Source organism: Podarcis vaucheri, assembly GCF_965113315.1.
Source record: "Podarcis vaucheri genome assembly, chromosome: 14".
Taxonomy (NCBI): domain Eukaryota; kingdom Metazoa; phylum Chordata; class Lepidosauria; order Squamata; family Lacertidae; genus Podarcis; species Podarcis vaucheri.
In genome coordinates, this window is record NC_138752.1 from 15,806,697 (window position 1) to 15,831,124 (window position 24,428).

General features: G+C 44.3%; 1 protein-coding gene and 1 long non-coding RNA gene across 3 annotated transcripts in view; one reads left to right on the forward strand and one right to left on the reverse strand.

The window, feature by feature from the left end:
- Positions 1 to 4,618: 4,618 nt before the first annotated feature.
- Positions 4,619 to 24,428, reverse strand: part of FSD2 (fibronectin type III and SPRY domain containing 2) — a 29,337-nt gene continuing 9,527 nt past the window's right edge. For both annotated transcript variants that reach the window (XM_082198500.1, XM_082198501.1), the window contains exons 6-14: positions 21,157 to 21,179; positions 19,150 to 19,271; positions 18,376 to 18,540; positions 17,324 to 17,458; positions 15,667 to 15,820; positions 14,252 to 14,385; positions 13,459 to 13,591; positions 6,953 to 7,129; positions 4,619 to 5,477 (exon numbers count right to left, since the gene is read on the reverse strand). In XM_082198500.1, coding sequence (XP_082054626.1) covers positions 5,228 to 5,477; positions 6,953 to 7,129; positions 13,459 to 13,591; positions 14,252 to 14,385; positions 15,667 to 15,820; positions 17,324 to 17,458; positions 18,376 to 18,540; positions 19,150 to 19,271; positions 21,157 to 21,179 — 1,293 coding nt within the window. In that variant the 3' untranslated portion in view covers positions 4,619 to 5,227. The remainder of the gene's footprint in view (positions 5,478 to 6,952; positions 7,130 to 13,458; positions 13,592 to 14,251; positions 14,386 to 15,666; positions 15,821 to 17,323; positions 17,459 to 18,375; positions 18,541 to 19,149; positions 19,272 to 21,156; positions 21,180 to 24,428) is intronic.
- Positions 7,399 to 8,541, forward strand: LOC309518627. Its single transcript, XR_014213570.1, has 2 exons — positions 7,399 to 7,598; positions 8,334 to 8,541. It is a non-coding gene; the product is annotated as an uncharacterized lncRNA (long non-coding RNA).

The window sequence follows — 24,428 nt, forward strand, 5'->3', positions numbered from 1 at the left end:
GGCATTATTTCAATATGAGTAGGAAAATGAGAGTAAAGTGGTACCTCAGGTTAAGAGCTTAATTCGTTCTGGACGTCCGTTCCTAACCTGAAACTGTTCTTAACCTGAGGCACCACTTTAGCTAATGGGGCCTCCTGCTGCCGCCACGCGATTTCTGTTCTCATCCTGAAGCACAGTTCTTAACCTGAGGTACTATTTCTGGGTTAGCGGAGTCTGTAAGCTGTAGCGTCTGTAAGCTGAAGCATCTGTAACCTGAGGTACCACTGTACCCCTAAACATTTCTTTTTAGGAAAAAAAAGCACTGGCGCTACCTATTTATCTACTTGCACTGGTGTGCTTTTGAATTGCTAGGTTGGCAGGAGCTGGGACAGAGCAATGGGAGCTCACCCCGTTGCGGGGATTCGAACCGCCAACCTTCTGATCGGCAAGCCCAAGAGGCTCAGTGGTTTAGAGCACAGCACCACCCGCGTCCCTTTGCCTGGCTGGTATGTGACCTTGAGCTCTGACCTTGCTTGTCTGGAGGGAGAATTGAATGGGTGTCATTGAAGGCAGTGTACCTTTTAATACCATCCACTGGGAACTGCAAGCAGGAAGAGGTCTGTTGCACTCAGGTGCCCAATTTGATGCCCATGGCTTGCCACTATGAGGTTGGCCACTATGAGAATAGATTGCTGGACTAGAAGGGCATGATCCAGCAGGGCTCCTCTAATGCTCTTGAGTATTCATTTTTTAAAACTTGTTTGGCTTGGCCTTGCAATGACCAACACACATTTCAAACATGTATCTGACTACTTGCATATCATTTAGCTTTATTTTATTTATTTATTGACTTTTATTACATCTGTACACTGCCCAGCTTTAAGGTTCAGGTTTAAGACTAAAGAAATGACCGCCAACCCAGACAACAGGTTATAAGTGTCAAATCTGGTAGGTGTTTGCTGTGCTATAGGAGCATGCACAACATGTGCTGTTGATTGTAAGTCACAGATCGCTAAGAAGGCATTTAAGCTCAGCTTCTTGCAAGAGCTTTTTCCCATCCGAAGGGTTGTTTCTGAGAATACTCAAAGGATTGCTTGAGGCTTAGTGGAATTGGCTAGCACCAAGGTGTTTCTCTTAAGCGGTGGACACTTCCATGTATGGAAATGGGAGAGCTGCCACCTTTTCCTGCATGGGATGGGGTGTTTTCCAAGAACAAAGTTCAAGTTCTGGCAGGATCAAGGTGCAAAAGTTCAGCCATCTCTTCACTTGAAGTTCAGCCCATGAAATCTTTGCAGTAGAAGTGGGGGGGGGGAATGCAGAAGAAGGAAAAATATACCTAGGCAGTGATGTCCCCCCAAAATAATAATAATAATAATAATAATAATAATAATAATAATAATAATAATGATCTTAGTCCAGTTCAAGGTTCCTACACCCTACTATTGCAATAAAAGTTCCCATTTGAACCAATGGAAACAAAATTGCAAAGCACATAGCACGCATGCCTCCCAAAAATACAGTGGTACCTCGGGTTACATACGCTTCAGGACAGACTCCACTAACCCAAAAATAGTGCTTCAGGTTAAGAACTTTGCTTCAGGATAAGAACAGAAATCGTGCTCCGGCGGCGTGGCAGCAGCAGGAGGCCCCATTAGCTAAAGTGGTGCTTCAGGTTAAGAACGTACCTCCGGAACGAATTAAGTACTTAACCTGAGATACCACTGTATCTGGATTAGGACAATAGTAGAGGACAAAGGATTAAAACCCCAGTTATGACCTTCCAAAGTAGGATCCTTTTGACAAATTAAGTAGGATCCAACTTTCCTAGAACAGGGGTACTAACATGGTGCTGTCCTGATGTTGTTGGACTACAGCACCCATCATCCCTTTTGGCCATGCTGGCTGGAGCTAATGGAAGTTGTAGTCCACCATATTGAGGGCATCACTTGGCCTATAACCCCTGAATGACACTGTTCCTCTACCATTTGATTTAGGAGGACCCTGTTGTTTTCTTAATTGACGAACCACCTTCCACATCTGTCTCAGAGCAATGTACATGAAAACAACTAAAGACAGGTTTAAAAACGGTACCAAAAATAACAGTCCAAGATGGGTTTAAAAATAATACAGAACAAACACCTCAGGAAGAGACCTGGAAGATCTTGTTGAGGAAAACGGTCTCCAGTTGTTTCTGGAAAGTGGAGATTGTGGTTGACAATTGTATCTCAACAGGAACGAGGGCAGCTGCATTGAAACCCCTGCCCCGAGTCATTGTAAAATGGGTTTCTGGTGATTGATTTGACTGCTTCAACTTTTTTAGTCCTTCAAACTATGTGTTTCAGTTAATTTGCTGTTTTTCCTGCATTTTAATGTTCTGTTGTGTAAGCTGCTCTGGGTTCTTTCTTTCTTTCTTTCTTTCTTTCTTTCTTTCTTTCTTTCTTTCTTTCTTTCTATGACATGTGAAATAAATAACTCAACGCTCTGGGACCCCTGGCCCTCCATATGCCATGGGACTCCAACTTCCATCAACTCCCACCAGCATAGCCAATGGTCAGGGATGATGGGTGCCGTAGTACGGCTAGGAAGGGGAGCACCCATCAATTTCAATTTCTCCCCATTTCCAATCTTAAATTCAGTTCTCCACATGGCTACATCAGTTTACTTTTTTTTTTAAGACAGCATGAAGGTTCATCTGATTTCCTCCAATGTACATACAGTGGTACCTCGGGTTACATACACTTCAGGTTACATACACTTCAGGTTACAGATTCTGCTAACCCAGAAATATTACCTCAGGTTAAGAACTTTGCTTCAGGATGAGAACAGAAATCGTGCTCCGGTGGCGCGGCAGCAGCAGGAGGCCCCATTAGCTAAAGTGGTGCTTCAGGTTAAGAACAGTTTCAGGTTAAGAACGGACCTCCGGAACAAATTAAGTACTTAACCCGAGGTACCACTGTATTTCTGCCTAATATGCTTATTTTTGCAAAGCAACATTCCCTAACACGATGCATTTCTGTACATTATTTTCACGAATAGATGGGTTTTTATGCGCACTTTATATGGATTTTTGTTCACGACGCTTGGTTGGAGACCTGCATTGCAAAATTCGGAGGTGTGTGGAATTTGAAGTACAACTGTTCACATATTGTCTTGCAAAGTGAAAATTATGTAGGTTCACCTTGAAGCGTGAAATTAATTGACTCTCTCCCCATGCCTAAATAAAGCAACATCTGGAGGACCATAAATCAATTAAACTATGTACCTACTGAACATCAAGTTTGGCCTTAAATCAATCTTGGAACAAACTTCATCAACCTGGAGTCATCCAAGTGCTTTAGACTGCAGCTAGCATATCTGGGGGAGAAGGGAAGAATTACACAACACTTTGGTCATTCTTTGAGGCCTGCCAGCTTTATTGGTGTTGAATTTGTTCAACAGCAACAAGATGAAGTCTTCTCATGTCACTTCCACTACTGCCCTCTAGTGGTGAATTTTAGCCTTGGCACTTTAAATTACAAATACAAGCTGGAAAACAAGCTAAATAACAAATCCTGCAAAATATTGGATAACTCTGAGGCAACGAAGGGCTTCGTATTCCTGAAATGTCACACATTTGTCATTGTTTGTTTGGTTGGCTTGCGTAGGCTTTGCAAAATTCAGATTGCACCAAAGTACAAGACTCAAGTCAAAAGACCTGAAACCTTTTTCTTAGGTATCATGGGTAAAAAATAAATTAAAAAAAGGACCCCTGGACGGTTAAGTCCAGCCAAAGGCGACTATGGGGTTGCGGCACTCTTCTTGCTTTCAGGCCAAGGGAGTCGATGTTTGTCCACAGATAGCTTTCCGGGTCATGTAGCCAGCATGACTAAACTACATCTGGTGCAACGGAACACCGTGACGGAAACCAGAGCACAAGGAAACACCATTTACCTTCCCACCACAGTGGTACCTATTTATCTACTTGCACTGGTGTGCTTTCGAACTGCTAGGTTGGCAGGAGCTGGGACAGAACAAAGGGAGCTCACCCCTGTGGACAAACGCTGGCTCCCTCGGCCTGAAAGTGAGATGAGTGCCACAACCCCATAGTCCAGGGGTCCTTTACCTTACCTTTTACCCTTTTACTTATGGGGTGTGTCCTAACCACACATCTGTGATCAATGAAGAAACATTCATTCATCAAAAGCCATTAAATAAGCATCTTCAGCTACTTCTGGAAATCACCACCAGCCATCGATATCCACCGGCAAGCAAACAAGGGAAACCGGATTGTTTTCATTGCACACACCACAGAAAGAGTCTCTGCTGCAATTTATAAACTTTACATATTGTAAAGCATGGCACACATCAAGGCTGGCGGGGCGAGGCTATCAAAATTCAAACAAAGGAAGGATTATTTGGAGAAATACTCCTTGGGGTGCTAAAGGAACATGCTCTATTATGCTAGGCTGGGCAACCTCTGGCCCTCCAGGTGTTGCCAGTACTCCAAATCCCATCATCTCTGACCAGTTGCTATGCTGCCTGGGGCTTATGGGAGTTGGAGTCCAAGAGCCTCTGGCGAGCCACAGATTTCTCACCCCTGCAGAATGCAACTGGATCCTAAGTTGTGAAAGAGCATCCTTAAAGAGTACAAACAGCAGCATCTGGGTTTTATTTTATTTCTTCAGTTTTTACTGCAGGTGGCTCAATGCCTCCCACCTCGCACTATCGCTATTCACAAGCAATATCACAAGCTTTGACTTGCCTCCCAAACTACTTATTTAGAAAACTGGTGCAGAGATGGCTAAGCAGAAAGGAAGGAAGGAAGGAAGGAAGGAAGGAAGGAAGGAAGGAAGGAAGGAAGAAAGCTTTATCCAAATGACGCTTACATGGAATCGTAATTGCTCTTTGCAGATATTCTGTGGAAGCTGCAGCAATAAGGACCACTGACAGCTCATCATGACCCAAAGACACACAGTATAAAAAGCTTATAATGTAAGTAAAAGTTAACATATCTTTCAAGTTATTATTTTCTGTCATTTTGAGTTTTGCAGCTGTGTAATCTGATGTGGCAGCTTTGCTTAAAATTTCCTATGAAAACTGCTTTGCTTTCAAAGAAAAGTGGGATATAAATGTGTGTGTATTTTTAAAAAGAATAAAGCAGGTGGTGTTTTAAGGGAGAGAGTATGGTGGTGACACTGTGAAGCCGTAGGTTTTAATAGAGTTATGCAAGAGTCAGGCATTGCATGCATGCCAAACAGCTGCCCCCGAATCACGAAATCGCGTAGGTAGGCATCGCAACGCCATTCAGAATCCGGAGTGTGCCAGGCTCCTCTAGAGCAAAACAAGGACACACAAAGTCCTGGAAGTGGTTGTGGAAGGTGTACAGGTGTTGCATAATATCCGTGTTAAAAAACGACAGGCTCCCTTTGTCGTAATCAAGCAGAAGTCCAATCCTCCGGGGAGGGACAGTAATCGTAATTTCTGGAGTCATCCCATTGTTCAGAAACTCGTAGGTATGTCTGTGCAAGAGAGAGAGAAAAATGCATGCAATTAGAAGCTCTCAGAGCAGACTGAGTTTTGGTTTTTGGGTAGGTACTGTGTTCTGCAAAGTGTCATTGATGCGATAACAGTGCATTAGTGGTAGATTTTTACTGGACATCATTCCAGTTCTATTAGCTGTTTTGCTATGCTTCTCCACTGTTATTTCATTTTTGCCTCCTGGGGTGGCACCCATGCACTGTTACTGCAAATAATAATAATTATTATTTATTATTTATACCCCGCCCATCTGGCTGGGTTTCCCCAGCCACTTTGGGCAGCTCCCAACAGAATATTAAAAACACGATAAAACATCATACATTAAAAACTTCCCTAAACAGGGCTGCCATCAGATGTCTTATAAAAATCAGATAGTTGTTTATTTCCTTGACATCTGATGGGAGAGCGTTCCACAGGGCAGGTGCCACTACCAAGAAGGCCCTCTGCCTGGTTTGTTTATTTGTTTGAGCAAGTGCTTTATAAATGTTCTATGTTTTTTTTTAAAGTGCAGGAGGGGAAAAAATTAACCAGAACTTTTGTGATATAAAAAGTGACAAGACTTTCAGCAGGAAGGTATGGGAACATGCATATATTGGAAATTAAGCAGCACATCCAGCTATGAGCTTTTGCAGGTGCAAGATCATTTGAAAGCAAGATCGTTTATGACTGGGCAGTTGCACCAGAAGATGCTGAAAGTGCCATGGTCATGGGTCTGAACCCTGTAGAAGAAGAAGAAGAAGAGTTTGGATTTGATATCCCGCCTTTCACTCCCTTTATGTAGTCTCAAAGCGGCTAACATTCTCCTTTCCCTTCCTCCCCCACAACAAACACTCTGTGAGGTGAGTGGGGCTGAGAGACTTCAGAGAAGTGTGACTGGCCCATGGTGACCCAGCAGCTGCATGTGGAGGAGCGGGGAATCGAACCTGGTTCCCCAGATTACGAGACTACCCCTCTTAACCACTACACCACACTGGCTCTCGTATGCACTATATGGGTGCATATTCCTGCATTGCAGGAGGTTGGACTAGATGATCCACTGGGTCCCTTCCAACACTATGATTGCTGTGGTCTAAACCACTGAGCCTCTTGGGCTTGCCAATCAGAAGGTCGGCGGTTCGAATCCTCGTGATGGAGTGAACTCCTTTCGCTCTGTCCCAGTTCCTGCCAATCTAGCAGTTCGAAAGCACACCACTGCAAGTAGATAAACAGGTACCACTGTGGCAGGAAGGTAAATGGCGTTTCCATGCGCTCTGACACTTGTCACGGTGTCCCGTTGCACCTGAAGTGGTTTAGTCCTCCTGGCCACATGACCTGGAAAGCTGTCTGTGGACAAATGCCGGCTCCCTCGCCTGAAAGCGAGATGAGCACCACAACCCCATAGTCGCCTTTGACTGGACTTAACGGTCCAGGAGTCCTTTACCTTTACCGTTTACCTATGGCTTGGAAGTTTTTGTACCTGGAAGAGTTGACTGTGTGCCTCATACACCAGGAGGCGTGGCTTGTGCCCAGATAGCTGTCTCGAGAAACATTTTCAAAAGCCACACCAACACGGTATTCTGTATTTTCATTGACGTCCACCTCCCAGTAATGTTTGCCTTGGAACGGTATTGGGTTTCCCAAGATAGCGATGGATCTGGCAAAAGGAAATGTGGAAAATACTGTATATTCCCTTGCTATAGAGAATATCTGAAGGTAGCCAACATCTGTGACAGGGGTTCCCGACCTTTGGTGAGTATATTTGGCTATTTGAAGGTGTGCTGTGAGCACCACCCTTTCTGGTCCCACCCCTCTTCCCTCCCTGGATCGATTCCCTCCCCGAGAAAAAGAAAGAAAGAAAGAAAGAAAGGAAGGAAGAAAGGAAGGGAGGGAGGGAGGGAGGGAGGGAGGGAGGGAGGGAGGGAGGAAGGAAGGAAGGAAGGAAGGAAGGAAGGAAGGAAGGAAGTGCATGTACACACACTTTGCTTTTCCAAGGGATCAGGGTAAGAGTCAGGTACAGGTGGGTTAACCTGAGCCTTGAAAAACACATAGAGCTGAAAGAGGAAGTGGGAAAGAGTGGCACCATTCCAACTTCCTCCTTCAACTCCATGTACTTTTCAAGGGAGGTGTTACCGGAAAAATCCGAGGGCTCCCTTGGACAAAAACAAAGACACCAACCAGGATAACTTGGATCAAAACAGCAGCCTGTAGGCTTCGCCTTTATTGAACTGTTGCAACAGGGTGTTCCCCTCACTCGCAGGAGAGAGGAAAAGACCCAGAAAGATGGTGTGCAAGACCTTATAAAAACTGTTGAAATTCCCCTCCTCTAGGTCAAGCCCACCCCCAGAAACATCATGCATACATTACAGAAGGGGTTGACATCATGCATACATTACAGAAAGGAGGGGGTTGAGGGAAGAGTTGTGGTGGTAACCTGAGTGTCCTGTCACCTGCCCATGAGTCACTTCCAGGAGACAAAGGGGAGTTTGCAGTTTCCTGCCCCCAGAGGGAAGATCTGATCATTGTCCTTTGTTTCAGTCCATGCTGAATCCACTCCCATATGCAAGTTCTTTGTGATCCTGATGGTCTTCTGTCTAGGACCATCAGGGTTGGCATAGCAACTGGGCAGGGCTCCTGTGGATGTGCTGGGATGGTGAAGGGATTATGGCTGACCAGAACCAAGTCACCCCCCTTTGATAGTCCTTGTCATATGGAGTAAAATAAAAATGGAACAGTGCAAATCCGATGTATGGTTGATTCTTCTATGAATTTATAACAGAAATGTGGCGTATGTAGTGTGTGAGTGTGTGTGAAGTTTGTACAAACAGAATGATTGGGGTGGGGGGGCTCCTGCTACAGAGGAAAGGGCAACCGCTCTCACCACCTCACCCCAAGTGAACGGAGGAGCTCTCAGAGTCTTTACTGGCACCAGGAGAACACCATTTGCCCTGTTGACGGCGCTTGAACCTTATCACAAGACCACTGGATTTATGAGGGAGCATAGATATGATTCAACGTGACCCTGACTTCTTCTGTGTTTATAGACCAAATTTGTTTGCTAGGAAATCAGTGGCTTAAAGTTATTCAGCGCCCATTTACCCGGTGGTATGCCTGTTCTGTAGTCATCACAACGATGAGGCTCACAAGCCCAGGAATGAGGAATCCTTGGCTGGAAATCGTGCTGCATTTTAACTGTTAACTCTGGAACAGAGAATGCAAAATGGTGCTGTTTGGACAATGCTGCATTGAATGATGTATGCGATGACTTTTGGTGGGGAGCCTATTTGCAACAATCTGAGGACATGGGACTACAATATTCTAGTGGTGAAGGCAAAAAGTGCAATTTGTGTGCATTCTTGTTGGAAGATTAGTCCTGCTGCAAGGGGTAAAAAAAAATATGGATGTACCGTGCCATATTAGAAGCAAAAAAACTTGTTTTGATGAATAGGAAGAGCCGCAAAAAGATCCCATTGAGCACATGGATTGACAATATGGACAGACTAGTTACATACAAATGAATTGCATATCAACGCAAATTAAAGGTAAAGGTAAAGGTACCCCTGCCCGAACGGGCCAGTCTTGACAGACTCTGGGGTTTGTGCGCCCATCTCACATCTATAGGCCGGGGGCCAGCGCTGTCCGGAGACACTTCCGGGTCACGTGGCCAGCGTGACAAAGCTGCATCTGGCGAGCCAGCGCAGCACACGGAATGCCGTTTACCTTCCCGCTGGTAAGCGGTACCTATTTATCTACTTGCACCCGGAGGTGCTTTCGAATTGCTAGGTTGGCAGGCGCTGGGACCGAGCAGCGGGAGCGCACCCCGCCGCGGGGATTCGAACCGCCGACCTTACGATCGCCAAGCCCTAGGCGCTGAGGCTTTTACCCACAGCGCCACCCGTGTCCCAACGCAAATTAAGAATGGCTAAATATGAAGAAATCTGGAAGGAATACTTAAGCGATAAGGCGGAAAGTGGTGGGAAGTAGGGGGAGGAGAGGTGGGGAAATATTGTTTAAAAGGTGTAGTTATAGGTATCTCAGTACTCAAATCTGAATTCTTAAATTGTGTTATTAGTGTTATTGTGGTTTTTGTTGTATGCGTTTTTTGTGGTTGCTGCTTGTATGGAAAAAATGATTAAATAAATTAATAATAATAATAAATATTAGTCCTGCTGCGTTTAATGGGCTCTCTCCCATTGCGGCGTCCGTCTGTTGCAGTTTACTGTCATAGCAAATACAGGACTTAGATTAATAAGGCACCTGATTAGTAGTGCACAAAATTCCATCACAATGTATAGATGGTATGTAACACCAGTGAAACTTGGTAAGATGTATAAAGTCAGTAATAAATGTTGGAAATGTCAGGAAAAAGAAGGAACATTCTATCACATGTGGTGGGAGTGTAAAAAAGTGAAAAGCTTCTGGGAAATGATTTATAATGAGATGAAGAAAATGTTGAAATATACTTTTGTTAAGAAACCAGAAGCATTTTTATTAGGAATATTAGGGAATGAAATTAAAAAGAAGGATGTGAAACTATTTAGGTATGCAGTGACAGCAGCTAGAATTTTGATGGCCCAGAAATGGAAACAGGAAGAAATGCCGACGAGGGAAGAATGGAGAATAAAATTGATGGAATATGCAGAAATGGACAAATTAACGGGGAAAATTCGGAATCAACGTGATCAGAGATTCACCGAGGACTGGAATAAATTTACAGAGTATACCAAAAAGGTATGTGAGAAGCAAATAACGCTTGTTGGCTTTCAAGAAGCTCTGTGAAAATGATGGATAGAAATGTTGCTTAAAAGATATGATAAGATTAAGATTGTTAAAGCGCAATATAAATTTAAGAGATGTGAGTAATTGTGATTATATGGAAAATGGTCAGATAGGCTGAGGGAAGTCTAAAAGATGCATATGTTAAAAGTGGATGTTAAATATGGATGGAATGTATATTGGAAACTGAATAAAAATTATTATTTAAAAAAATAAATAAATTCCATCACAAAGATTATAATTTATCCGCATAACATAAACAGAAATTAAGAGAATTATATATACAGAACTTAATACATTGCCATTTTTAGCATAACAAGAAATCTTACAGTGCAGTTCTATGCATGCTTACCCAGAACTAAGTCCCGCTTAAGGCCACATTCACGGCATATATTTAAAGCAGTATCATACCGCTTCAAACAGTCATGGCTTCCCCCAAAGGATTATGGGAGCTGTAGTTTGTTAAGTGTGCTGAGAGTTGTTCGGAGACCCAATTTTCCCCTCGCAGAGCTGCAATTTCCAGAGCTCCCTGTGAAGAGCAATTGACTGTTCAGCAACTCTGAAAATTATAGCTCTGTGGTACCATAGTGCTTTAAATGTATGGTATGAATGTGACCTTGGCCCTATTCAGAACAGACCCTCTGAAATTAATGAGCCTAAGTTAGACATGCTTATTAACTTCACTGGGTCTACTCTGAGTAGGACTAACCTTGAATACCACCCAGTGTTTAATGGGGTTCTTCCATAGGGATAGCAGCCAAACAGGGTAGAGGTCTAGGCTGACCCCTCTTTCTCCTCGTTTTAAGTGGAACTGATTCATTTACTCTCTGGTAAGCATCACCCAGAATTGCCAGCTGTATGTTGTAAGGAGGAATCTTTCGGGAGGGGGTGTTATCTGCATATCCGTTTGTGTATAAGCTAGCATTGCCATGGCAATCACAGCAAATTTTGGAATTAAGTGGGAGGGAAGACACTTGCCTGCTTCCTGTAGAATCTAGTAATGTGCAAAAAAGCAAGAGATTGCTACAAGGACCACATCGTGTAATTAGGCTGACTTTAAAACCCTCGCAGCTGTGCGATTAAGAGCACAGAGTTGTGATGGAATCCAGCGACGCTCGTCCTTTTCTTTTTGCATTTTGGGCTGTCTGGAAGCCGAGATGAGGGGCAAACGGGGCTCACAGGCAACGTCAGACCAGCATGCACAAACACTGCTAAAATTACAGGATTCCCCTATGTTTTATGGAACCCCAGAGGAATGCCGGAGGGGAGAGGAAATTCATTCACGACATAAATGGCATGCATAGTGAAATGTGACAAAATGGCTGAGGGAATCTAAGTTTCCCTCAGAGTAAACTGTCCTGTCAGAAAAACCAGAATGTGTTGGCTCCGCCTCTCACTTGCTCTGACTCCACCTACTTTTCACGCTCCCTGATTTCTACCCCACCAATCCCAATGTCTGAAAGAGGAGGCAGACATTTCTTATTGTTTTTTTTTTTTTTTACTGCACTTGAGCACAGATCGGAAGAATCTTTATTTGCATCAGCCACTAGCCATAGCAATAAAATAAAATAAAATGTACTGAAGATAGAGGTAAAAACTTAACTATGCAAAATACATTTCGGAGGTTTACACCAATAATCAAGTAATAGATCTTATTCTAATTGCCCCTGCAAAATTTTTTTGGAGTTTTTATTGTCACCTGATTATCTTGATCTGCTAGAAAAAAGGGCTCAGTAGCAATGTTTGAGCGGCCCGGCATGGACAATAATAGAGGGGTGAAAACCTCACTCCTCAAATCTTTATAAAGAGTGCAAGCCAGAATCACATGAGCCACTGACTCAATACTGCCATGTCCACAGGGACAACCGTTTTTCCAGAGGAATTTGAGCACACTTCATGGCTGGCTTGCCCCAAAAGTGTGTCTGAAAACCATCCTTTACTATTACAGTAGTACCTCGGGTTAAGTACTTAATTCGTTCTACAGGTCCGTTCTTAACCTGAAACTGTTCTTAATCTGAAGCACCACTTTAGCCAATGGGGCCTCCCGCTGCTGCCGCGCCGCCGGAGCACAATTTCTCTTCTCATCCTGAAGCAAAGTTCTTAACCTGAAGCAATCTTTCTGGGTTAGCGGAGTCTGTAACCTGAAGCGTATGTAACCCGAGGTACCACTGTATATTAACCCTTTGAGAAGGCATTTTTGAAAGGTGCATGTTATGTACTAAGCTTGTATCCTAGATCAATAGGCAAGTAGGATCCTAGAAAGCAACAACTGATTGGCTTGCAGGAAAAGACCAATCAGGCTCCAGGAGGAAGTTAATCAGCCTATTAGGCTAGTAGGATGCAACAACTGATTGGCCTGCAGGAAAAGACCAATCAGGCTTCAGGAGGGAAGCAGAATCAGCCAATCAGACGGGACTCATTGTGTAAATAATGTATATAAAAACCTGAGGTTTGGGGGGCAATTCAATCACTGTTTTACAAGCTGCAATAAAGAGCATGAAATCACTACAGGACTCCTAAGTATATTTCAGTGCAAATCCCTGCCAAAGAAGAAAAGGTGAAATAAAATTAGAAGAAATGGAGGCAGTGAAAGATTTTACTTTCTTGGGCTTCATGATCACTGCAGATGGTGACAGCAGCCACGAAATTAAAAGACACCTGCTTCTTGGGAGAAAAGCAATGACAAACCTAGGCAGCATCTTAAAAAGCAGAGACATCACCTTGCCAACAAAGGCCCATATAGTTAAAGCTATGGTTTTCCCAATAGTGATGTATGGAAGTGAGAGCTGGACCATAAAGAAGGCTGATCACCGAAGAATGGATGCTTTTGAATTATGGTGCTGGAGTCCCATGGACTGCAAGAAGATCAAACCTATCCATCCTTAAGGAAATCAGCCCTGAATGCTCACTGGAAGGACAGATCGTGAAGCTGAGGCTCCAATACTTTGGCCACCTCATGAGAAGAGAAGACTCCCTGGAAAAGATCCTGATGTTGGGAAAGATGGAGAGCACAAGGAGAAGGGGATGACAGAGGACGAGATGGTTGGAGAGTGTTCTCAAAGCTACCAGCATGAGTTTGACCAAACTGCGGGAGGCAGTGGAGGACAGGAGTGCCTGGCGTGCTCTGGTCCATGGGGTCATGAAGACTCGGACACGACTAAACGACTAAACAACAACAAAGCCTATGAAACAGGCCTATAGATTCCATACCTTGTAAAGCTGTTTTCACGGAAGGGCCATTCACATTTGGGACTCTCAGTTTTGCAACATGCAATTGTCAATCCGTCTTCTAGCACAGACAGCAAGGGGTGGGCTGTCTCCTCATTCAGAGTGAAGGAAGTGCCTGTGAAAGGATGGAAAATGGTAGCTGGCAGAGATCGCGGAACTTTGCAAATGCAAACAACTCCTGTATGATGGCCCCATTCGCACATGCCCAGCGTTGCTCCCCTGGAATTGGGGCCTACCATGCCAGGCCACAACCCACCCACCCCTTCCCAGGACTGGGTAAGCAGCCATTCTTCCCATACAGGTGTGAAGAATTGTTCTTGTAATTACTACCCAGTATGTTTCCGAGCACAACTCAAAGTGTTGGTGCTGACCTTTAAAGCCCTAAATGGCCTCGGTCCAGTATTCCTGAAGGAGCGTCTCCACCTCCATCATTCTGCCTGGACACGGAGGTCCAGCACGGAGGGCCTTCTGGCGGTTCCCTCGCTGCGAGAAGCCAAGTTACAGGGAACCAGGCAGAGGGCCTTCACAGTAATGGCACCCGCCCTGTGGAACGCCCTCCCATCAGATGTCAAAGAGATAAACAACTACCTGACATTCAGAAGACATCTGAAGGCAGCCCTGTTCAGGGAAGTTTTTAATGTGTGAAATCTTAGTGTATTTTTGGTCTTTGTAGAAGCCGCCCAGAATGGCTGGGGAAACCCAGCCAGATGGGCGGGGTATAAATAATAAATTATTATTATTATTATTATTATTATTATTATTATTATTATTATACCTGTGCTTAAGATGGAGACAGGCTCACTCCGCTCACTGGAACCTCCCATGTTGACTGCTTTCACAGAGAGCAAGTAGTTGTGTCCTGGCTCCAGCTGAATCAGCGCTTCACAATTCGGAATGCCAACAATGGACCTGGAGAGAGAGAAAAACAGAAGGAAACCTAACGGATCACTGTTGTCAAGGGAGCATAAAAGGCATTTGAGGAAGAATGGAGAAATGAGGCAGAAAGAGTCCTCCCTGACCCCCTCCACATCTGTTCTGATGTTGGGATCAAAATCAAAATCTTGGGAGCGGGACAAAAGCAGCCGTCTGAGGTGAGCCAGGAACCAGAAGTTCCAATCAGCACAAAGCGTGAGAAGACAGATGTCTGAGTGGCTAAAAGCTCCCTTTTCATGCTGATTGGTGGCTCTTGGGTGGAGACTGGATCTCTACTGCAGAAATAGCAAAGGGTCTTTGACCCCTTGCAGTCCCCAAGACCCAATGGTCTCAGCGTGGGTCAGGTGTGCCTACTGTAAAAGAAAGGTAAAGGTAAAAGACGCCTGGACAGTTAAGTCCAGTCAAAGGTGACTATGGGGTTGTGGCGCTCAACTCGCTTCAGGCCGAGGGAGCCGGTGTTTGTCCACAGACAGCTTTCCGGGTCACGTGGCCAGCAGGACTAAACCGCTTCTGGCACAACGGGACACCGTGATGGAAGCCAGAGCGAATGGAAATGCTGTTTACCTTCCCGCCACAGTGGTACCAATTTATCTACTTGTGCTGGTGTGCTTTCAAACTGCTAGGTTGGCAGAACTGAGCAATGGGAGCTCACCACGTTGTGGGGATTCAAACCGCCGACCTTCCGACCGGCAAGCCCAAGAGGCTCAATGGTTTAGACCACAGTGCCACCCGCGTCCCTGTGCACCTACTGTAATGTATGTATTATCAACTACCATATTTTTCGCTCTATAAGACGCACCAGACCATAAGACACACCTAGTTTTTGGAGGAGGAAAACAAGAAAAAAAATATTCTGAATCCCAGAAGCCAGAACAGCAAGAGGGATCGCTGCGAAAGCAACGATCCCTCTTGCTGTTCTGGCTTCTGGGATAGATGTGCAGCCTGCATTCGCTCCATAAGACGCACACACATTTCCCCTTACTTTTTAGGGGAGAAAAAGTGTGTCTTATAGAGCAAAAAATACGGTGGATACCATAAAAAAGGCATGTGGCCTTTTTAAGAGAAACAGCTATGACCCAGGAGACTGCTGTAGAGAAGCTTTTTGCCTTGTATGCAGACTCCCAGGCCTTATCAGGAATGAAGTTTGCTAACCCTTAGCTCAAAACTCCATCCTTCCCCTTGGCTCTCTGGGCGTTTTGAAAGACATGGCCCGAGCTAAACCGCAGCATTGCATGCATCTATTACTATGCAGCTCACTCAGTAATGATGTTCCCATCCTCTCCATCTGTCAGCTTGGACAATTCAGCAGTGTAGGAGTCAACAGGATTTGTGTTCCCAGATTCCCAGCGCACCAGCGCTGCGTGTTCACAGCTCTGGATCTCCTTCCTTTTGAGGACAGGTGCCAAAGGAGCTTTTAAAAAAAGAAGAAGCAGATAAATATTTTTTTCCTGAGCCATTTGGTTATGAGATAAAATATGAGGGTTTGTCTTTTAAAAGTGTTATTAAGGTTTTCATTGATTAACTTCAAAACAAAGATCAAAGACACACACACACACACACACACACAAACAGATCAGCCCCTCCACAATGGTTGGGCTTTCAGCATCCTCTCAGATGATCACTTCTTCTTGCGCCCCTCCCCTGCTGAATATTTACATTCATTTATTCCTTTATTTCATCGCAGTATTTATATTCCACCATCTCATGTAAAATATCAAGGCGGTATTCAGCACTTTATGCAAATATGATGAAGCATTTGGAACTCCCTCCCACTAGAAATCAGGCAGGCACCATCCCTGCTAAAGTTCAGGCTCCTGGTTAAAACAATTTCATTTCAGGTGGTCTTTGCATCATGAATTCTTATTTAATGTTTTAAAATTTCCTCTCCTCATGTTTTTGTTTCCATTATTGAGATTTTAAATTTCTGAGGTTTAAAGTGCTTGAAGTTTAATAGATGTTTTACATTTTGTATATTTTTTATCGTCATAAGCTGCTTTGAGACCCAGATGATTAAAAAGCGGGATATAATCTTTTAAAATATCTATTCATTTCTTATTTTTATTTCTTTATTAAATTTGTATACCGCCTGCCCTATACCTGTAGATCGCACAACATAAAATCACAATATAAAACCCCCCAGAAAATAAATAATAAAAACAAAAACAAACCAATAAATAATACAATTATTAATATCCATAAATATATAAACAAAAATAAAATACTATACATGCAGTACAAAATTGTCATTAAAATGACTGGCTAATCTTGAGAAAATTTAAGCTGAGTAGGCCTGTGGGATGTAGGTGCCGCTGTGGGTTAAACCGCAGAGCCTAGGACTTGCCGATCAGAAGGTCGGCGGTTCGAATCCCCACGACGGGGTGAGCTCCCGTTGCTCGGTCCCTGCTCCTGCCAACCTAGCAGTTCAAAAGCACATCAAAAGTCCAAGTAGATAAATAGGTACCACTCCGGCGGGAAGGTAAACGGCGTTTCCGTGCGGTGCTCTGGTTCGCCAGAAGTGGCTTAGTCATGCTGGCCACATGACCCAGAAGCTGTACGCCGGCTCCCTCAGCCAATAAAGCAAGATAAATGCCGCAACCCCAGAGTCGGTCACGACTGGACCTAACGGTCAGGGATCCCTTTAACTTTACCCTTTAGGCGTGTTGGCATAAAAGGATCTTCAACAGAAGTTGAAGTGTGATTGCGTGCCAAATTATCTTCTAGAAAAGGCTTTTATAGTGTTGTTTTGTTTTTGTAAGCAGCTCTGGTGGGATGTAACTATTTGAGATAAATAAAAAAACTTGCAGAGTTCAACAAACTTTAGCTGGTTCACGCCCCACTTGTGTAGACTTTGCTTCGTTCAAAACTCAGGAAAAGGTGAATGTCAAAAGCCATTCAAAATCTGAAGTGCATTTACCTGTGATATAAACAGCTCGTTCACTCGCTGAGCCGACCCCGGCTCTGTTGAGGGCTTTCACCCAAAACTCATACTGCGCGTTCGGCGCCAGGTTAGTAACTGTGCAATATGTTTCTTTCACGTTTAGCATAAACGCTGCAGGGAGAAAGCGGAAGATTTAGAAAGTTATTTTAAAATGGCATTTTCCGAAACTCGCTTCTAAGCAGGAACCCTTTCAATATCTGCTGCACCATTTCATAGTTCAGTGGTGGGAGCCTCTCAGCTAGATTTAATTTTCAAATAAAAACAAAGATAATGCTTTGTATTTTCCTACTGGCCCACCAGTTTTTAAAAAGGTTTCAGGACTGTTGTTTCAGGACCCCGGACAACCACCTTGACAGGTGCTTGAAATTCTAGCTCTGTGTGTGGGAAACTAAAGTTCCCAGAATTCTTTGAGGACAGTCATGGCCACAGCTGTCAACTTACAGATTTGAAAATAAGGGACCAGAAGCCTTGAAAATAAGGGATCAGCAGCCAAAATAAGGGATTTTAGTCAACCACCTGAAATTCGAAGTTAAAAGGGACCAGATAATTTTGGAGAGCAGCGCTGGTTTTTAGCCCTTTGTTTCCAGAGGTTGCTGCTCAAGACACCAGCCGATGAAACACTGCAATTAAAAAACTACAAGCAGCAACCACTTTTCGCGCAAAACGAAGTCCAAGCTACGAAGATGCTACCCTAGACAGAGATGCTCAGTTCGGCGGCCGCGAGGAGGATGGCAGCGGAAGAGCCCAAGGCTCCCGCCAGTCCCAGTGGGGAGGGGCTCCTGGGGGCCAAGGCTGGTGAGAGGAGGCCGGAGGGGGCCGGGCCGGGCAGCCAAACAACACAGTTGGAGCCTCCCTCCTCCCTGGCCGGCAGGGAGGGAGGGAGAGGAGCTGCTTCCTTTGAAACCCAGGAAATTTAAGGGACATCCATCAATAAGGGACAGCAGTGGGACATGGTGCTGGGATAAGGGAGTTTCCCACCAAATAAGGGGCGGTTGACAGCTATGGTCATGGCGTATAGGCAGCCTTACCGTCCTGCTCCTCTTTTGATGTCTCGTTGCTCACTCGTTTGTAGTACAGCTGGTAGCTTTCGACAATATCTTCTGAAAAGAAGCTCCAGCAGACTCTCACGGACGTACCAGTAGCAGAATTGGGATCCTGGGTGTTCATTACTGGTGCACAAGGAGGCAAAGGAACTGGAACAGGGAGGGCGGAAGGGGAAAAAATAATCTCTTAAACAGAATTCACATGGTGAATTCCAAAGATAAGCAACGCCACTTAACAGAAGAAATTGCTTTATCTTTTATGCTAGTTGTCTGCCTGGTTTAGTATTTAGTCGACACCAAGCTGATGGTGGGGAGAACCACCAAGGGCCACACTTCTTTTTGGGCAATCTCCCGAGGGCCACATGACAGTGGTGGGTGTGGCTAGAGACAAAAGTGGGTGGAGCAATATATGTAAATTTTCGCTTTGTACAATAGATTAGTTTCTACGCACCCACCCACCCCAGCTCTTTCTTCCATTCAGACAAGGAAGAGGTATTATTGTAACAACAACAACAACAACAACAATTTATTTATACCCCGCCCATCTGGCTGGGTTTCCCCAGCCACCCTGGGTGGCTCCCAACAGAACTAAAAGCACAATAAAACATCAGACATTAAAAACTTTCCTAAACATTGAGTTCAAAGACACTTTTCAGCCAGGCAGAAATCAATGGGGCACAAGCAAAGCCAGTAAGGGGTATGGACGGGGGAGAATTCTGAGGACCAGATAGAAACCAGAAATAAATACAATGAAAATACCAGGGACTGAATTAATGGAGTCCATTAGCTCCTGAATATCAGAGAAATCTATGACCCGGGCTTCAAAGTTTGTCGGCACTGAAAGATCTATATCCACGTCCTTTTTCAAGAAGTCGACCAATCTGCAAGTGCCAGAGAAATGGAGAGTAAGACAGCAACTCTAAGAGCTTGGCTATATATTAATGTCTCATATTTTTTCATGTGTGCGTGTTTGTGTGTGTTAGAGATAGATATAAATCCGTTATGTCAAAATCATCCTCATCATTATTATGTATGGTATACAAGTGGGATCTGCAACAATATGTTGCAGTATGGACTGCCCCTGTTCAGAATACTCCATTCCTTTCCCCCATCTCTCATGGTTTTCTCTTCTCCACTCAGCGATCAGTTAGCATTCTGTGTCCACTGAGCATGCTCAGTCCTCACGGGACTACTGGGAGGCATTCCCCCCAGCCACCTTTAGTAATTCCCCCCCCTAAATAATTTTTGTACTTCTGCTATTCACGCCTGGTGATATGCCCATGAATGGTGGCAACCTAAGCTACATAAGGACTGACACTTGGAAAGTTGAGTTTCTTAGCTGCTATTTAATGCTTCTGTCCCATTCTTCTGTCAGATGAATACTTAAAACAAATTACAAAAGAAAGAGCAATACTGTTATGTACTGAAGTTCTCACCCTGGGCCAGCAGGGGGATACTGTAGATAGTTATGCAAATAAGGGATCGAAAATGACGTTCAGTGATTGGATAGTTTTAGAAAATTGTTACAGTTACGTTGTACTGGAGCTCTATATAAGCAGGCTGACTGAACCCTTCAGTTCAGTTCTGTTCTGGCCTCTGAATAAACAAGAGCTGTTTGAAGAATTGCTGTGTCATCTGCTATGTTCACCCACAATTTACCAAACACAATATGGCCTTCCCAAACTTGATGCCCTCCAGATATTTTGGCCTACACCTCCTGCTAGCCCCAGCATGGCCAATGGCCAGGGATGATGGAAATTGTAGTTCAAAACATTTGGAGGGTACCAGGAGGTTGAGTAAGGCTGCAATTGGACAATATTGGAACCACAAATCAAACACAGACCCTCCAAGTGTCCCTATTTTCAGGGACATCCCAGATTTAGAGAAGTCATCCCGGTTTCTGATTTGATCCCGGAATGCCCCACTTTTCCTTAAAGGTAAAGGTAAAGGGACCCCTGACCATTAGGTCCAGTCATGACCGACTCTGGGGTTGCGGCGCTCATCTTGCTTTATTGGCTGAGGGAGCCGGCATACAGCTTCCGGGTCATGTGGCCAGCATGACCAAGCTGCTTCTGGCAAACCAGAGCAGTGCATGGAAACGCTGTTTACCTTCCCGCCGGAGCGGTACCTATTTATCTACTTGCAATTTGACATGCTTTCCAACTGCTAGGTTGGCAGGAGCAGGGACCGAGCAACGGGAGCTCACCCCGTCGCAGGGATTCGAACCGCTGACCTTCTGATTGGCAAGTCCTAGGCTCTGTAGTTTAACCCACAGCGCCACCCGTGTCACTTTTCCTTAGGATGTCCCTATTTTCATCGGAGAAATGTTAGAGGGTATGGAGTTATCCAACCCCCGAGCCGTCTGAAGACAACCCTCTATAGGGAAGTTGTGTGTTTTTATATGTGTTGGAAGTTGCCCAGAGTGGCTGGGGCAACCCAGTAAGATGTGTGGGGTATAAATAGTAAAATTATCATTATGGAATGGGACGTCCCTATTTTCATTGGAGAAATGTTGGAGGGGATGCAAACACAATCGTTAAAAGTTCACTTTGTGACCATGGGATGGTGACAACGACTCTCAACCCAAGCTATCTCACAAGTTGTTGTGTGGATAAAAGCTGGGGGGAAACCATGTCTTTCACCCTGATCCATTTGTAATAAACATAAGGGATGGACACAGGCTCTGAAGCATAAGAAAGATATTCAGTATATTCATCTTAAGTACGCAGGAGGGTGAGGAACTACGAATTCAGGGCTTGATATTACCTGTGGCTTGTCGCTACTGCGGCCTGTAGACAAGAGAGGCAGAGAGAGAGAGAGAGAGAAGGAGAAGGAGGAGAAAAAGGTGGTTTAATGATAGGAACACATTATAATCAAAATTAAAGGGGCACAGGAATGTTAAGGTATGCAACAGCAACAACAAAGGTTTTGCCATTTAACCACAAAATACTATTGTTCATAAAAATGGCATCTGTTGATCTAATAACTTGGAACTTGACATACATGATTTGCCTGAAGAGGTCTACGATATGCCGAATTTCAAACAGATATAATAAAATTACCACAAGTTCAGCAGGTTAAAAAGTGCTGAAAAGTGACACATTTCTTCTTTCTAATCCACTTATCATATATTTATTTCCAATTTTGGTGAAAACTACTACCATACTTTATTTTGGCTTGTCAAGGAAGGCATGCTTCCATGAAGTTTGCTAAAGTTCTGAGCAGCCGTTATAATAATAATAATAATAATAATAATAATAATAATAATATCTTTATTATTTATACCCCACCCATTTTTAATCTTTTGTTGGAAGCCGCCCAGAGTGGCTGGGGTATAAATAATATAGATGATGATGATGATGATTGTCTTCTAACACCTCTCAGCACTCTTAAGAAAAGCAGTTCCCAGCATTCTTTGGGGGAAGCCATAACAGTTTAAAGTGATTTAAAGGTATAGTGCAGATGAGGGACTAAATTTAGATATAATCTTCAGGGTTCTCTTCTGGCCTGGCACAGCTTGGAAAGTTTTATTGGGGGGGTGTTATTATTTGGAAGACAGCCTTCCTTTCCTCCAATTCAAATTAAAAGAGAATAAAGGTGCTGCTAAAAATAGCAAAGAGAGCCATTGTGGAGGACTCTTAGGTAAAATGCAATTTCTTCTTTTATCTCCTTCTCAAAGATTGCTGCGATTGTTATATAAAAAGCCTTCTTTCTCTCCCCCCCCCACTTGCACTCCGGCTACACGACAGAGCAAAATTACGGTGATCACTCACAGGAATTGCAAATCCCCTGCTATGTTCTGAACTGAAGTACCTGTCTATAAAAGGGCTTTTCTCAAAACTTGGTCCGCTGGCTGGATTCATGAATCAAAATGCAGGAGATTTCTGTCACCTTTCAGCAAGTCAATATTAAACCCATTCATCAAATCAATTCACTCTCTGTGTGTGTGTGTCTCAACAACCACTTGCTGATGCGTTTCGGTTTCGGTTGTGCTACGTTTATCATCAGTATACCATATTTTTCGCCCTATAGGACGCACTTTTTCCCCTCCAAAAATGAAGGGGAAATGTGTGTGCGTCCTATGGGGCGAATGCAGGCTTTCGCTGAAGCCTGGAGAACGAGCGTCATCGTTGCGCACCGACCCCTCTCGCTCTCCAAGCTTCAGGAAGTTATCCGCAAGCCTTGCAAGCCCGGCAGGAGTTCCCATGGGCTTGCAAGGCTTGCGGGTAGCAGCCTGCAGCCCGAAGCACGGGGCGCCCTCTGGAGGGCGCCCTGTGCTTTGCGCAGGTGTCCACAAGCCTTGTGAGCCTGGCGGGAGTTGCCGCCGGGATCGCAAGGCTTGCGGATAGAAGCCTGTTCTGGGGGCTGGGGTCGTGGGAAGCTTGGGCTTCCCCCGCCCCAGCCCTGCGGCTGGGGGGGGGAAATAATTTTTTTATTATTTATCCCCCCCAAAAAAAAACAAGGTGCGTCCTAATAGCCAGTGCGTCCTATAGGGTGAAAAATACGGTAATTTGTGACACTTTGTGCTGCTCTGATCTGATTGGAAGCAGGGATTCAACCCCATTGCGCCTATCTTCTTCTTTTAATTATTATACATTTTTATTAATTTTAGCATATCATTTCCAACAGTCATTTAGCATAATTTCTGGTCTTATACAATATTTTGGACTTCCGTCAACAACCTCTGAAGATTTCCCATTCTTTATCACTTATTCTGCATTTCTTAATTTCTCTGTTAATTTTAATTATCATTAACTAATAGTTCTCTTCATAGTCTTCCTTGCAATATTTCACCTAATCCTCCTTACATAACTTCTTGCGGTCCTACTAGCGTGATCTCTTTATTGCAATTGCTTTCCAAATAGTTCAAATATTTACTCCAGTCTTCTAAGAATCTCTGGTTCCGCAGGTTTCGACTCCTTCCTGTTAATTTATCTCATTCTGCATAGTCCATTAATTTCATTTGCCGCTCTTCTTTCGCCGGTAATTCTTCTTGCTTCCATTTTTGTGCCAATAATATTCTTGCTGCCATTATTGCATATAAAAATAATTTACAGTCCTGTCTGTTAATGTCCTCCCCTACAATGCCAAGTACAGTGGTGCCCCACAAGACGAATGCCTCGCAAGACGGAAAACTCGCTAGACGAAAGAGTTTTCCGTTTTGGAGGTGCTTCGCAAAACGAATCTCCTATGGGCTTGCTTCGCAAGACGAAAATGTCTTGCGAGTTCCTGCGGGTTTTTTTTTCCTTTCCCCCCTTTTTCTAAGCCGCTAAGCCGCTTATCAGCTGATCCGATCAGCAGATAAGCCGCTAAAAGCCGCTAATAGCGCTAATCCGCTAATCCATCAATGGGCTTGCTTCGCAAGATGAAAAAACCGCTAGACGAAGAGAATCACAGAACGGATTATTTTCGTCTTGTGAGGCACCGCTGTAAAACCATTGTGCCTATCTTCAATCAGAAGCACCCCATCAAATTCAATGGAGCTTAGCCAGTTCTGTTTTTCTAGAGAAACAGGTCCTGGACCTCAGCATGAACGCTTTCCTTGCTCTCTTATAATGGCACCCACCTGAGGGGTGCCAGAACCGGGTTCTGTTGAATTCCAGCTGAAAAAAAGCCCTGGGCTCAGCTCTCCCCACCCTCAAAATATTCGGTGTTGGAGAAATTCATTTACCCTGCAATAGACTGGCCTTCACCAGCTTCTGAAGCAATGCTTGTGTCTCCTTTAATTCAGCATTTAAGAGAATGCCAATGTTCAGTCTCACAATGGTTCTGATTGTCCTTGTTACAGAAGAGCTGCTTTTTCCCCTTTCAGTTTCTCTTAAGCCGCTTTGTGGGTCCGGTCTTTGGGACAGAGGCTTGCGAGTACGTACCCTATATTGAAAGCACATGGCTTCTTCCAAAGAATCCTATGTATAAAATGTCACAGTGTTCCCAGGGCAATTAACAAGTACCGTATTTTTCCGTGTATAAGACATCCCCATGTATAAGACGCCCCCCAATTTTTGGGGACTCCAAATTAAGAAAACACCCCTCAGCAC